The sequence below is a fragment of the Strix aluco genome, chromosome 1 (assembly GCF_031877795.1).
Source record: "Strix aluco isolate bStrAlu1 chromosome 1, bStrAlu1.hap1, whole genome shotgun sequence".
NCBI lineage: Eukaryota > Metazoa > Chordata > Aves > Strigiformes > Strigidae > Strix > Strix aluco.
The window spans coordinates 135634497-135650914 of NC_133931.1; the positions used below are offsets into that span (position 1 = coordinate 135634497).

The 16418-nt window shown below is 35.5% G+C and overlaps 1 protein-coding gene across 4 annotated transcripts in view; it reads right to left on the reverse strand.

Annotated features, from left to right (window-relative positions):
* Nucleotides 1-269: 269 nt before the first annotated feature.
* AGMO (alkylglycerol monooxygenase) overlaps nucleotides 270-16418 on the reverse strand; it is a 193764-nt gene continuing 177615 nt past the window's right edge. For all 4 annotated transcript variants that reach the window (XR_012626257.1, XM_074849166.1, XM_074849157.1 and 1 more), the window contains one exon: nucleotides 270-974. Coding sequence is in view for 2 of the 4 variants with exons in the window: in XM_074849143.1 (XP_074705244.1) it covers nucleotides 894-974 (81 nt within the window). In the remaining 2 variants the exon portion in view is untranslated. The remainder of the gene's footprint in view (nucleotides 975-16418) is intronic.

Consider the following 16418-nt stretch of genomic DNA (forward strand, 5'->3'; position numbering starts at 1 on the left):
TTTGGAGACTCCCTTTACCATTTGTATTTAATTTTCCTATCTTAGTACAAACCATCTTTCCAACAGCTCCTGAAAGACAAGACGTGCATCTCTCCTGAGATCACCCCGGCAGGAAATTACCAGAAATTAAGGGCCCAGCCCTGCAAATATTTTGTCACGTGAGTAACATTAGTCAATGGGATACCCATGTGTAAGTGCTGGCTTGACCAGTATCTAAAGTTGGCAACTGCAGGTGTACTCCTTAAATAATTCAGTCTAAACTGCAAGTCTGTATTATACAACACATACATTAGCCAATTTTATTGAAGATGTTTCAACTCATACTAGCTTGAGTTATTTTATCATGCTGTTTTTAATCATTTTCTTGCCTTGACTACTCATCCTTGAGTAGCTGTATGTTATGAACACTGAATTGGGCATGACATTGAGATTCTAGTGTAATTCAATCATTACGGAAAAAACGACATTCACATATGTTTACGTTTAGCCTCAATAGGAAGACAGTCAGTCACTTTATACCAGGTTACAACAAATATGATTTTAATTATTTCTCTTGTGAAAAATACTTTTCACATATGATTACTAACAAAATCATTGCAAAATGCAATTAGTTTTACATGGTTTTTAAGACTTTGTAATCCTTTAAATGTAAAAATGTTATGAACACACATTTTATTTAAATTGATGGAAATTAAATATTTTTTTAAAATCAAATAAAAATGAATACACGTCCTAGTGAATCTTTCAAGACTTCATGCAAAATCACAAACCTTATCTATCATAAGTGAAATGATTGCAATTCAGTAAGATTCATGTTTGATTAATTCCAAGGAACTTAGAAGGCTATTCCAAAGTGCTGCTTCCATAATTAAAGCGATGTTAGATCTGTTCTTTCAGTGATGTTTATCTTTGGATGAAGAGATCTGCTTCATAATTTGGATTCCCCAGAATGCAGCACAGAAGGAAAACAAGATCTACAACAAAAAATTTAAAATGAGAAGCATTATATAAGATTTTTTAAATTATACTTGACTGTAAATATAATGAATGGGTGAAAACAGAGAGCTCTCGAGTAGAAAAATTATACAAGAATTCTAGGCATCCTGATAAATTCACTTTAAGAATGTATGCTTTCTTTTTTCTATTACTCTTCATTGTGACCATTCCTGTTTGAATTTGTTCTTTCTGGAAACTGGCAAAGTCTTCGTGACCTTCCCTATTTTGTAACTGAGTTTAGATTTGGAGTACTCAGAGTCATATATAAGAAGACAGGACAATAATAACACCACCTGTGACAGGAGGTAGATGAATAAATGTTAACCGCTTTTTTTTGCAAATGGGTCTGAAGAATGAGGACACTGTAAGTTGCATGATAGGATACAAATACCCGAAGTAGTCTTAAATAGAATCTATGGTAAAAGAAGTATTCTAGCTGCAGTACAATAGATCAGTACTTATTCCCCAACCTGCCATTTATGATGAGACATAAACTAGATTGTAATACTCTTTATCTTGTCCTAGGCTCTGTGAATCTTCTTTTTGTGAATTTTAAGAAATCTAACAATTTTTTTTTCATTAGATTATTTGCTGAAAACTTCTTTGGGATAAGTAGGAATACTTGCAGGGTAAAGTCTAATTCAGGTAATAGCTTTGTCCAAAAAAACAAGAGAGAGATTAGGATAAAAAGTGTGTGCATATGTGTATGTGAAATTTTCCAGTTTAAATTTCTTGAAAGAAACCTTTGTTTTTCATGTAGAAAAATGTCTACAACTTACAAAATTTCAAAATTAAGACAGTTGTTATGGGTTACTGAAGTGAATTTTTTTACTGTGAGTTAAACAAAACATTTCATTTATACTGAAAGATGTTTTGTTCAGGTGATAATTTGTTTGTTAGAAGGAACAGAGAAAATTGAAATGAAAACGAATTTTTGGGTCAGGTTATAGTGATTCTTTTCTCAGGTTAATCTGCAATCAAAAGGTACTGACTAGGATAGCAATTTTAACATTAATATAATTTAACATTCAACAACGAATTGCCCCAAAATCAACTTCTTTCCTCATCTACAGTCACTCACCGAAGTACATGAGATCTGAATGTCCAACATAAATAACAAATGATTATAATACCTAAAAGGTACTCATTCTGAACTCATTTAAGGTAATGTGATGGGATCAGGTCTGATCCCTCTCACAACCTGTTTGGGACAGGTACAGGCTTCACGTAATCTATGCATTACATACTTAATAGCATGAGATGGAAATAACACAATGTGTCAGTAAGTAGCATTTCAATCAGCTTTAAAAAATGCAATCCCTATTCAACTTCTATCAAGACAAATTCCCTTCAACTACTTTCATTGAAGTCTTTAGTTCTACTTGAGCAAGCATAGGCTGCGTTTAAAACAAGTAGACAGCCTGTTGGTGCTGTGGTCCCATTTGCAAGACTCATAAAATTGTCACCAAAAGACTTACTCGTAAGAGTTTCAGACGTTTACATATGAAAGATTTAACTTTTTTTTTTTTTTTCTTGCATTATCACAAACACTGTGTAAAACTGCATAGCTCTGTTTTACAGCTATGGAACGAAAAGACTTTTTGAGCAGTGCTGCAGGCAGATACTCTCTGAGCTTTGTGATGCCCCGTAGAAGAAAAACAACTACAAATAACTATCTGTATTTCCGACTTGGCTGTTCTGTAATTGGGATGAGTGTGAATTGTGACATACATAAAATGATGACTTACATATAACATGCTCTTACTGTAGAAAAGTTCTTTGTCATGCTACCTCCAGAAACAGATCTTACCCACTTGCCATAATTAGTACTTCTCTGACACGTTACTAAACTCCTTTCATTCCTCACCTCAAAGATCACTCCTATTCCTGGAAGATGCATTAAATATAGAAGTATTTCATTTTCAGAAGAAGCATGTTTAAGCACATTTAATGACTGAGGCGTGGGGCATTTGTAGGGGATTAATGACTGCTGGGAGATGATGATCACCTGAAGAAGCACAGCCATGGGCCATTAAGCCCCAGGAAATGTCCTCAGCTAAAGATAGTTATTGCTATTAGAGCCTGAAAATTAACAAAAAACATCTCGGGTGAATTTTTCTTTTTAAAATGGAGTGATGCAGTTTCTTCTTTCTTAATTAAACTCTTTATTGTGAATTTCTTAAAGCATGAAATCAATGCTTGTGGGGGCGTATTTCAAATTGCAGTTATTACATCCAGAATGAAAAACCACATACTGCACACTGTGGATCTGCAGAACTAGTTTGGCTTCATGATTCTATAAAAGTATTGATTCACTGCCTATCAATGTCAGGACTGCCAGTACACAATAGAAACAACATATTCATGAAACAATAATGCTGCAAGGTTGTGGGGGACGAGGTTTGAGAAAAACTCAAAGAGGGAAAAAAATTAAGGGGCCACCTCCTCTCTTGCATGACCGCGGTTCTGGCTGGCTCTACTGCTATAATGCTGACCTACGCTGAACAGAGCCAGCTGTATGGGGCTACCAAGCAGAAACTTGCTGTGTTAGGTTGGAGTTCAGTTTCTTTTGATTGCTGCTACATATTTTAGAGTTACAAGGCTTGACCCACTTGAATGAATGGTGCAATCAGGTGATGTCAGCAATGGAAAGCTGAGAAGATACGTGCCAGAATTTCGAGCAGACAGTAGCGTGGGCAGCAGGAAGCAGCCGAAGAGCATTCCACCAGCCAACCTGAACTATAGTTGACCAGTATTTTTCTAATGCCCTTGGGAAAACATATTTCCTGAATCCTATATTTTCTGTTCCTGCATTTTCTGTTCAACTCTCTCACATCTTAACAGGTAGATTTTTGGCTTTTGTTTTGTGGTTTCTTTTTTTTTTTCCTTTGCAGTTTCTAAATTGTTGTCACAGAAATTCTCATTCTTCCTTGTATTGTCCAAACGAACTAAAATTTGTTCTTTGACAAAAATATTCACAAATTGGTTTCCTAATTCAGACAGTTTTGAAATAAAAAGATAGAATTAAATAGTATACTTTTTTCTGTTTTTACACTGAGAAAAGTTCCCCCACAAACAATATTACATAACAACAATATTTTCACTTCTGTCTTCAAATGAAAAATTACTGTGGACAGTGGTCATATATAGAACAGCTAGGCCTAAAAGCAGAATTTCTCACAACCATATATCCAGCGAAGTCAAATGCAAACTTTTTGCCACCTTAATATAAGCACTTGTTACATCTACCTGTTCAAGTAACTACAGATTAATTATAGACTGTCCTTTAGACTGCCGGAAGAGGACAGTCCTCTTCCAAATGTTTACATTACCTTCTCTCATACAGTATTTCTATTTCCATACAACTTGTATTCTCTCTCTGAATAAGCCTACAGAAATGTAAATAACATTTTTCACAAGAACAAAGATAGCTTAACTAATGGATTGACTGCAGGACAGAGTCTGCTCTTCACAGGAAATCCCCACTAGAGTGATCAAGGTTTATTAGGCTGTAAAGTACTTCAAAAATCATTAGCTAAATTCAGGCACCCTCTTTGGCATGATTAGCTTTGTTGCTGATCACTAGTGTTATTTTCTGCCATTTTCTCTTTTGTAATGGCTTTGTATATCTGAGTTGCCTAGACATAGTGTCTTTTCTCTTGCAGATTTCATCTGAATAGAATTACAAGGCTTTAGACATTGGTCTAGAAATGTAGACAAATGTCCATAGATAGCCCTGCTTTAGAGGAGGGGGAAGAGGTTCAAACCACAACACCTCAGGTCCTTTCCAACCTAAATCATTCAATGATTCAATTCAACTCTGACATTTCTTAGATTCTGCCCAGACATGTTCACTCCAAATTTCACTGCAGGGACAGTCTGCAACTGTGCAACAAATTGGTTATATCTGGGGTACAACACCATATGAGCAGGCATGTTTATGATACCGAATTCTCTGAACATCTCTGCGCTGGGTAATGTATTCCTAGCTCTGGAGAGGGCCCAGTAAGATCAGCACATCCACATACTTCATCAGGTTGGCTGTTCCCATCATGAAGTGGACCTGATACTGACAAATGTGATAAACAATGAGCCCTCTCAATGTGAGATGCTGAGAACTGTTTAACTGATACTGCAAATCAAACATGATTAAGGTTCTTCTTATATTCTTTATCTACAAATCTGGACATGACTTCTTCAAAGGCACCAGAAATAATTTAATATTAATGATAGAGTAATTTTTGGACTTCATCTGAGAAGGCTGCGTCTGGGTAATGTCATTGTCCTTTTCTAGTAAAGATGAAGATCATGAACTGATATAACAGTCAATAAAAAATACTAATAGTGATAACAAAATGGTTGAATAAACTACCCCAGATTTCACAGATACCTAAATGGTGCAGTCTTCACTAACACCATCGCTGTTTTCCCACTTCTCTACACAGGACTGTTTCAGGTACTGAACTACACAGAGGAGATAGAAAATAGATGTCTCAGAAGTGGGGAAAGAGGTTCACTATTTCTAGAAGTCAGGATTTGAGTAATAAACACAAATCCTGGACCTTCATTCTCAGTGCAATGTTTGGAGATGGGTAGTCTGAGGCTAGCAGAGAAATGCCATGGCATTAATAGCAGATCCAAAAATCACTAATCTTGTACAGTGCACAGATCAAGAGGATTGCACTAGTAAAAAAGTTGCAATAACAATACCTGGAAAGGGAAACCAAGAAACAAGAAGGTTCCTTCTTTGTGTGATTCCTTCCATATACTTGGAAATATATGGACAAAGATGTGGGAAGCTGATTTTTTTTTAATGTTTGTATTTGCTGAAGGAACAGTGGGTAGAAGGGAACAGGGACAACTACAATAGTAGTGGCCTCATAGCACTTGTCCAAGATTTCTATAAAAGCAGCAGAATGCCTGGAGATTCTCCATGAGGGGTCATGACACACATTCAGACTATTGGTGCAGCACGTATCTTGTGGATTCAGCATGTCCCTGACCTAGAACAAGGTGTGTTTTAAGAGACTGTTGGCACACACGGGATTAAGCCAAGTATCTTAAACCCCACAAAGCATATTGATAATTCACTCACAGACTGGTTTCTTGCTACTGTGGTATACCTCATTAGTTTTATACTTCATTATTAACAGATAATAAGAAAATAATAGGGAAGTGATATATACATCTCCTTCCTATTGTTAAATGTTTTAAACATTCCTCCTTTTATTAAAATATGGTCTCAGACTCTAAAACTAGATAATGCATGAAAATATAGGCTGCAAAAGCCCCCATACCTTAAAAGGCTTATATTACCTATCCAGGAAAGACAAAGATCTGGAGAAAGGATATATATTCCTCAGTTGCTTTCACAGCTGGGCACATCTCCACTATGAAATCAAGTGCACTGCAGAGATGCCTGAACTAGCAATGACATAAGCTGCTAAACCTCTCTCAGCACAGCACCAGGTTGATTCTGTCTTTCCTGGCATTGCACAGAAGCTAGTAAGTCACATCCCTCAGCTAAATACATGAGGATTTTTACACAGGTAGTGCTATTACAGTTATATTTAGACCTAAAATGGCTTATGTGTATCCAGCATGGTATCTTGCATCACATCTTTCACTCAAGAAAAACCAGCCCACTGCCTCTCAAATCACTTGTATAGATATATGTATCCTATTGAATTGTTACCTATAAAATTCCTTCTCTCTTGTGTCACAGAATAACCGGCAACCTAAGCACTAGGATTAGGAATGTTTTACCTCATTCCCCAAAAGACCAAAAAAGCATTAAAGTCAGAAGCTTTGCTGTCAGTCATGTGAATAGGAACTCCAAAGCATGTTAATAATTATTAAATCTTCACTTTGTGATGAGCTAATGCAAGCTGGAGACGGTATCAACATTATAGTCATTAACATATGCATAAACTCTCTGCATCTCTTCAGTATGCAACTTGTTTTAAAATATTTTATTGAAACATCTGAGAATATTTCCCACAGTGTTACCTAATTTCATCTATAAATTCCTAGATAATTCTAAAATGTTTAGCCATTTCAAGTTATCCTCAAAGTAAAACCCTGCTAAACAAAAAATTCTTCTTAGATGTTCAATGAACATTTAAAAATGTCTTCTGGACCAAGTCTGTTTCATTGTTCTGCAAATATGTTTTAAAAAAAAATATTTAGTAATTATAAATTGTCAATCATCATCTGAGCTTTAAAATTTCATAAAACTTGCAAACAGGATATACAATTTCTTACACATTCTAGAGCATAGTAATATTTTACAATTTCTGTTTATTGTTCTTTCATATTGTTTTAGTTTCATTTTTGACAACACAATACTGAAAAAACAGTTCAAAGAGCAACAGTTTTAGAAGACCTTAATTCTGAATGTCACTCTTTTTATTTTAAATATTCTGCAATTTTTCAACCTCCCTTTTCCCTCAAAGTTGAGAAACAACAGGCATGGAAATTTTCTCAATTATTATATTTTAAATGAACAATTCAAAATAAAGCTTTCATAAAAGATGACAAAACTTAATCTGTAAACATACCAGTTTAATCTATTTCAGGCTAACAGGCCAAATGAGATTGAAAGAGTTGTTGCAGAAATGAAATATTTGAGATAGTCCTGTCTCAGTTTGGCTAAAGCTGCCATGTTTATTTTCTTAAACATTTAAACAGGAAATGTACCCATTGAGATGAAACATCTCATTTACTTTTATGCCTGTCAGCAGCTGTAGCATAATTACATAGACCCCACTGCATCACTTATAGCTCAAACACAAGTTAGAGGCTAAAACAGACATCTGCAAAGAACTATTTCACTTTATATTATTTAAATTATATGTAAAGAGCAGTTTAATCTCCCTTATTTATGAAATATGAAGCTCATTTTAGTTTAATCAATAGTTACCACAGAAATCTTATATTTAATCAAATTTAAATTGTTTTCTTAGGCTTAAAGAATTGAATGCTTTTAAATGCAATATTCTATGCAAGAAAGGCTGGACATGTATTTTTCTGGGATAAGAGTAAGAGTATTCTTTTTATATGGTCATGAGTTTAAGTAAAGTTTAGGTCCTGCATTGAAGTAAGTTTTTACTTAAAAAATGGGGCAAATTCATTTAAAGGAGCCCATGCAGGAGGTACCTCTCCTTTATGCCTGCATCCTTTGTTGAAAATACAGGAAAATTACAGCTACAGTTAAAAAAAAAAAAAAAAAGATTGTAGCTTGAAAAATTGCTAAACATAACATTTCAGAATTTGGACTGGATATTACCTAGCTGTGTAACATTCACCAAATAAGCATCTACAGAGATAATTCAATCTCTTCAATCCCTTCATTTTTATGTCAGTTTAATACAATACTATACTGACATTTCAGGAAAAACATTAGGTAAGTCAGTGTCTAATCCCTCCATCATTAGGAGACATAAAATATTCTATGTTCTACACAGATGGTTTCATTGCAGAGTGTGGCTATTGTGCGTAAGCACCCTGGCAGGGTGGTGAACAGAACCAAGATTGCTCTGTCAGCTGTGAGACCTCTGACAAAGGTGGTTGCAAAGTGGAAGATCTCCACTCACTGGTATACTAAATATCCTCTTGAGAGAAAGTTGACTAGCTACAAGCTCCAAAATGGGAATTTTTCCATTGTGTGTGGAAAAAAAAAAAAAGAAAAAAAAAATCCCAGCCTTTAACTATAACCCACTGACAGGAAAAGATTTGCTACAGATGTTGAAAAGAAGTGATGGGAAAAAGCTGGCTACTGTGACTAATGGCAAATGTGAAAGAAAGGAATAAGAATGTGCAGAGCGGGACAAAACAATTGAGTGACAAGCAGAAGGGATTTCCAGCACAGTGAACAACCATGAGAAAAATATTCAAGAAAGACAGAGGAAGATCAAGACTAAAAGTAATTGCAGACTAAGATTGCTCTCAAAGCCAACATGTCAAGGAGAAATGCATCCTTTCACTGAAAAATGGAGAATATAGAAGGCTGTTCCAAACAAAACCAACCAACCAAAAAAAAACAACTTCTGAATTAAGGAAATGGGTTAATATTCATTGATACTGTAAAGGAAAATCTTGCCATAGAAGATACACGTCCAAGTTAAAGATAGACAGGACACACCCATTCTCCTGGCCAACCGTCTTTTGGGGTCAAAAGCAGTAAACTGTGACTGTTTTTAAGTTCCAAGGAGAAGAAAAATATGCTGAGGTCAGTCCAGCCCTCTGTCCATCCCTTTACATGGAAAAGTAGATCTTCTGGCTATTGGTGTCTCTCTTTCCTGCCTGCTCTCAAAACATTCTTCCTGTGTTCTGGCTTGCTGCTTCTATTCTTGTCCAGGGAAACTCCCATTCCCAAAACTTTTATAATCTTTTGATTATATAAAAGTCATTATCAACATTAACCACAGATATATTCAAATAGGCTAAATCATTGATATTCCTACTCATTATATCAGGTCAATGTAGTTATATTATTTAATTAGCTTGTAGAAAAAAGGAAATAAAATTAATGGCAGTGATCCATGTGACTTTCTACTAGGAAAACTAGGGGAATATAGTCTAAATGAAACTTCTGTATGGAGGGTACAGAACTGAGTGGAAGAAGAAACCTCCAGAAAGGAAGACTCAATTATTATATCACAAAATGAGAGGGAAATTAGAATTTAGATGAAAAAGCAGGCATGTATATCCTAACATTTCTAAAATACAAAAAACTATGAAACATCTTCCTTTTCCTGGAAAACTGGTGGATATGTCATAATAGTTTTTTAAAAATCTAGAGATACTGAAGAAAATGTGTAATTTAACAGAAATAGAAGATACTAGACTTAAGAGAAACCAAACACATAAATATGCTGTGAGGAATAATCATTAGTCAGGAGTACATCAGAAAAATATTGGAGAGTTGGAGCAGTTCACAAAGAAAACATGTCTCACCATACAGTGCTGATACAAAAAGATGCCATTATCAATGTGGAAGATTCATGTAGCCCATAGGTCTTGATCCAGCCTACTGAAAAGTGAGGGAAGTCTTTAAGGAAAACATAGATAAGCTGGATGTAGTTGTGAAGTAGACAACAAGAATGATAAAAGGTTTAGGAAAGTGGAACTGTAGGAAAGCTTGAAGCAATTCTGCTGTGTATTCTTGAGAAGGAAAAAAAAAAAAAAAAAAAGACCTAGGAGGGCCAATGAGATCAATCTTCTGCCATGTAAAAGGATAATACAAAAAGAAAAGATGATAAGCTACTGCTCAAGGTAATAAAAACTAGAAAACCTTTTTAACTAAAATTGCCATTAGATAATAACTGGCTACAAGGATGGTACAGCATTGGAATCAACTATGTAATCACCTGTGAAAGGTGTGTAAATGGTTACATAGGCATGTGTCTATGGTGTAGCTGCACTTGATCCTTCTTCAGCATGGGCTCCCCGCCAGCCCGGTATTTCTGTTTATTCACAATGAATACAAAAGGACTTTTCACTTCTAACTAAGATTTGCTAAGATCTACTTTGCCAACAGTGGTTAATAAAGATGAGACTGCTTAGCACATGGAACAACCATTACTTAGTAGCTATTTTTTTGTAGTAACCAACCTTGTGGAAGACTTCACCAATTTCATTCTCAGATGTGGTTGTCACCTTAGTAATAGGATGAAAAGCAGAATCTGTTGCTTCTTTAATTTTTTTTTTTTTTTTAGTTTCTGGCATTGGACAGGGTTGAACCTGCTTCCCATCAGAGTAGTCATAGGATTATTACATTTAGAGATCAGCTTGCACTGGCTTTTCAGACAATAGTTGCAAAGACTGATGGCAGAAGCATGAGCTTGCTCACTCCTATTTTACACTCAGTGTACTCTCTACACCAAAACCATGGGACTGCATAGTCAAAATCATTTGCCTTTAAGACTGAAAGAATAATCAAGGAGTTATGGTAAAAGCCTGGGATGCTGGGGTATTCAGTCTGCATTCTTTGTCATAGATTAGGCAGCATATAGCAAGACATTTAGTCTTCACAGCTGCTTAACTGTAAAACAGACAATGATTCTGTCCTACTAAATCCACATCTTACTAAAAAAATGAGATAGTTTAATTCACTACAGCAATGCTGAGAAAAGAGACATGTCAGAAAGACACAGATTGTCCCTCTGTGATTTTTTTCTCTGACATGCCTCATATCAATAATTCTGATTTTTTTTTTTTTTTTTTTTAATCTCAACAATTATGTACTGGGATAAATATAACAGACATTCCTAAAAATCAGATAATTTCATGCATTTCTTATCACTCCAGCTATTGAGCAATCTTAGTTCCATAACTCATGGCACTGACCACATGAAGAGCTAAAAATGGTGTGATCATTTGTTTTCATCTCATGATTACATTGGTTTTTAAAAAGTCACAAATCACTTATTATTAACAATTACAGAATGTTGGAAAAAATACAATCCAGGCTTTGGTTTTATAGAAATATATCCTTTTCTTATTCTAAGGGGGTTGTTTTGTTTTGTTTTGTTTTTCCCTCTCTACTGAATCCTAGATTTAAAAGGATGTTGTGCCCTAACTAAATGCTTGTCTTGGAAAGGCTACTTGGTATTGTTGTATTTGTATGTCAAAGGGAGGACTGAAGTCTCAACAATTGTTAACCTCTCCCATGATATGCTAATAAAAGGTCAGAGGCCCACATGTGGCTTGCAGCCTGGGGAATTCATCTCAATGTTCTGCCAGGGATGGGACCGCCCGAACGGTTTCTCTCATAAGTTTTAAGCCATAAACTGCATCCTACTTGGCTTTCTGTGCCAAAACTGGACCCAAGGGTATCCAGAGTCTTGGCTGATGGGAAAAAATGAGTGCTTCCTATGGAAGCCGCAGCTGTTTTCCTGAGAGAGAGAGAGAGAGCACAGATGCTCAAGTATTTCTCTACTTTCCGTTTCTGACTACCTGTTCTGGCAGCAGTTCCGAGAAAGGGGGAGGACAGAGGCAAGCATCCAGCTGCTTTCAATAAGTCTTGGCAGCACAGGTACTGATTGCCTAAACACTAAAAATGTTCAAAAGGGATTTTTTTTCTGGATTTCAAACTATAAAAAAGGTGAGAGCATGCACAAATGTTCTCCATCTTGCCATCTTTTGCAGAAATTTAGTGATCATGATAAAGACCTTAACTGTGAAAGCAGAGACTATTTCAGGGAAAAAAAATGGTACTGCATACTATTGAAAAGATATTGCTCATGGAAGTGTGTGTGTGTGTGTGTGTGTGTGTGTATCTATATATATAAATATACATACACAGAAATTCAAATGCATATCTAAAATATATATATCCTATGCATTTTCTAGAAAGATTTGTTTCTTTCATCAGACTGTAGGCTGAATGTCATAATATGGATTTGATTTTGAATTGTGGGGCCATATTTATCCCTAGTGTAACTCTGAAGTCAAAGAAAATACACATGCAAAGTTTTATTATACATTGATTTGGCCCAGAATTTTATAACATCAGCTACCTCATAAATTTCATTGAAATTACATTACATTAGGATGTGGCTTATGATACTGTTTAGTAACTGTTTAGAAATTATTCATATATGTCATTTTTTACCTATACATATTGATATCCAGTGATCTTTTCATAGGTATACTTAGTCAAAAGTCTATGCTTCTGTTCTGGACAGCTTACATAGCTGGTTTGAAGCCCTTATATTGACACTGTTCAACATTTTTTTCCAGTTCTACCTTTTGAAGTATTATATAAGTATTTCTTAAGTGGACTTAATTAGTCCAATTAAAGCACAGTTAATGAACGTAACTAAAAATGGAATACTAGATATACCAGCTATAGCTGGTAAGTAAACAGCAGAACAGTGCATATATGAGACTGTAAAAACCCTGGATTTAATGGTTATTCATTGCTCAGTGAATCAACAGAAGCACTATCAGTTAAGCTTACAGTTCACTAGTTTATGTGCTTATTTTAAGGACAGCTCTATCAGTCTCATTCATGGCTGCACCTGTTTACTACCTACAATGCTGTCACTGCCTGCCCCTTCTGTCACAGCCTCTCTTCCTACGAAATGAAGAAACATCTGTCTGTCAACAGGGGAAATAAGTAGATGATCAATGTTGTCTGCAAAAATCTTTGGGAAAGTGCTTTGGGAATGAGCAGCTCTATAAATGTGGTAATCCTTCCCAACAGACAATCAAAAAGGCATTCTCCCCAAAAGACATCTGAACGATGTTTGCTTAAATACTCTCAGCAGGCTACTTGAACAGCCATCGACCAGTCTTCCTCAGGGCTCTCCACTCCAACCCATTGTTCGTCAAGACCTTTCACTTACATTCAGTCCCAAAAATTTTTTGTTGTTTTTGTGTTGATGACTGCCTAGGCACCAGATACCTATTTCTACTTCAGTGCAACGATCAAACTGCATTACCAATGTTCTTGCACTAAGAGCTAAGCTGCTCTCCTAGCTAGTACATTCCCCAGACAGCAATAGCTTTGGCTTGACAGCATCCACAAAGGTAGTCTATTATTTAGTGTCTGAATGCTCCTTCAGACCAGAGAAGCGTTAAAGCTGGTGAAGTCAATGCCAGGATGGTAGATACAGTATTTCTAAGCCATAAGGATAAGAAGTTATATCTGCTCTGAGTGGTGATTTCATAGCTAAGCCACACAGGCTGCTGCTGCTCCCCTCTTAAGAGGTAGAAACCACCAGCAAGATGGATCACGTAAGAATCCCTCTAGGAATGGAACAAGAGGAAGAAAGTGCTTTTGCTTGATCAAACCATGAGAAGTCAGCAAGTCTGAGCTGGTAAGGAAGTCACAAATTCAGAAAAAGAACTACTGTATTTAAGCCACACCTTGCCCAAAACTGTTCAAACAGGGGAAAGAGTTATGGGAATTTTGCTGCCAGTGTTATACACTAGAGCTTGATTCTGCCCTGTCTCACTTTCTCCTTTGCAACTCATTCATTGAACTTCCAAAAGAACCAGTACCTGACCTTTCTGCTTTCTTGTCCTAGTATTTATAACAGAGATTCTTATACCCTATCAGCTAAAAGGTGAGCAATCCTCCCTTTTTACTTCAAACTAAGTGACAGAGGTCTTTAAAAATGTCATATGGATGCCCAACATAAAGTGTCTCTTTCTGACAATAAGAATCAATCCCCCACTACCTATTTAAATAAGAATGTAATCATATTCAATTGTTCATTAAGGATCAAAGAGGTTTTGCTGATGACTAATTAACCTACAATTAACCTAGGTAATAGTATATGTTTATCTCTAGTTTTAGTTTAGTTATTTGAAATATTTTGGTGTGCTAGCTCTTTTAATTATTTTTCTACCCTTCAACTGACTTGTAATGAATTATTTCATTTTTTTATTGAAAGTATCTCCTATTTTTATGTCCTTCAAGCACTCTCAGAATAGAAGCTTTTTGCAGTTATGCATATAGATCAGCCAAATCATACTTTCATCAGTACTATAAAAACACATTACTTTTCTTTTTTGTTGAAAGCCTGCATACTTAAATACTGAATCACACAGAAAATATGGAAAATAAGTGTGTTATCACAAAAATCATTAAAGTAAGAGAGTGAAAGGTAACAGAGCTACAGAAGTGTAGACACACGTCTGACAAATTCATATATATGTGATATATATGTGATATAAGAACTAATCTTGCAACCCTTACTCACAAAAGTAGTCTTACTGAAGTCTATAGGAGTATGCACATAAAAAATACAGGATTAAGCCTGAAAGCCTAAAAGAAATCCACTTATTTTTTCAGCTATGAGAATAAATATTGCATCATAAAACAAATTATGTCCAGATGAGTAAAATAGCTTAGCAACAAGATAATATTATAGAAGACTTATAGGCACGTCTATAGTGATGACAGATAATAGAACCTAAGGAGAGGCTATTACAGACAATTTGGAGTATGGCATTGAGTCTCCTGATTGTTAAAGAAATTATTGTCAGATACTGCAGGAAGATTAGTCTGTATCTAAAGGGATTTACTACTGATACCATAATAACACCACCAGAGAGAACTGATTTTTGGAATAAAGGAGAAGCTAAATGATTTTAAAAAGTGACTTAAAAGTACCTCTAGCTGCACTAACCAGAGAAGAAGAAATGAATGAGTTCGCCAAGATTAAAGAAAGCTTATCACAGTCTACAGTACTATGTAAATGCATTCAGGAACAAAGACAAAAATGAAGAACCACCAAACAAGTCTGGACACAGATGTTGTATTTTTGAATAAACAAACATAAGTTCTTCATTAACTAAACTCACACAATGATTTATTTAAATGCATAGATTTGTTCTAGCTGTAGCTAGTAGTGTTCTGTGGGACCTTATTACAGGGCTGATTCTGATTCACAGAGGAGGAACTGGATCAACAAGCTTTACTGTGTTTACCAGGCTATGAGCCATGCTAAAATATTGAGGAACTGTAACATGAGGCGTGACTCCCAGAGGATCTCTACATCCACTCAGGGTGAGCTGGACATGGCATCTTCCACAGGCTGCTATGGAGCAATGGCAAAGGCCACTTTGTGATGGTATCCTTATGTAGTTTCCAAAACAGGCCTTGAAGGGGCTTATTGTAAAGTTCTCCCACACACATGCATAATAAGGACAAGTAATAACTGTAAAGTGAAAAATATATTTTCCATATTTTTGTAATTTTGCCCAGTGGTTTGTCAGTCTTATGAATTCAAAGTCTGTTGATTCCTATGTAAATTTATATTCAGTACTGAAAAATAATTGTCTGGAAAGAGAGAAAGAAGTAACATTTATTTATATATCTTTAACATAGCTAACCAATTTTAGAGTAAAAAAAAAAATATTCAATACCAATCAGACCTATATTAATGCTTTTATCTCCATAAACCCATGGTCTCTTTATGAAGCATTGAACTGGGATATATTAATTTAAAAAACAAGTCAAATGAGAGTTCCATTCTGGTGGTGTAAAACCTTAACCAGGGAGTTGTGCAGAAGGTGTGGCTGATCAAAAATGAAATAAAATTTGTAGTATGACATGTATATCTGGAAGTAGGAAATAAGAGTAAACACATACACATCTATCATTATTCTGTCAAAACATACTGAAGCTCTTATGTGGGATTGATATGACTGGAGCCTAATAGAGAGATGAGGGGTGGGGAGGAAGAATTTATCAACCCAAAAGACATACCTGTGGATTTGAGTCTGCTTTCTTGTTTTTTTGCATTAAATATTGCAGTTGAAAATTATTTATCTCCATGAAAAAGTTTGCTATGTTTAAATGTACTTTTAGAAGAATAATTTATTCAACACATTTAAACCCTTTTGTTATATACAAAATTTACAGAGACAGAATGACTTCACAATAGATTTATTAATCAAAATTA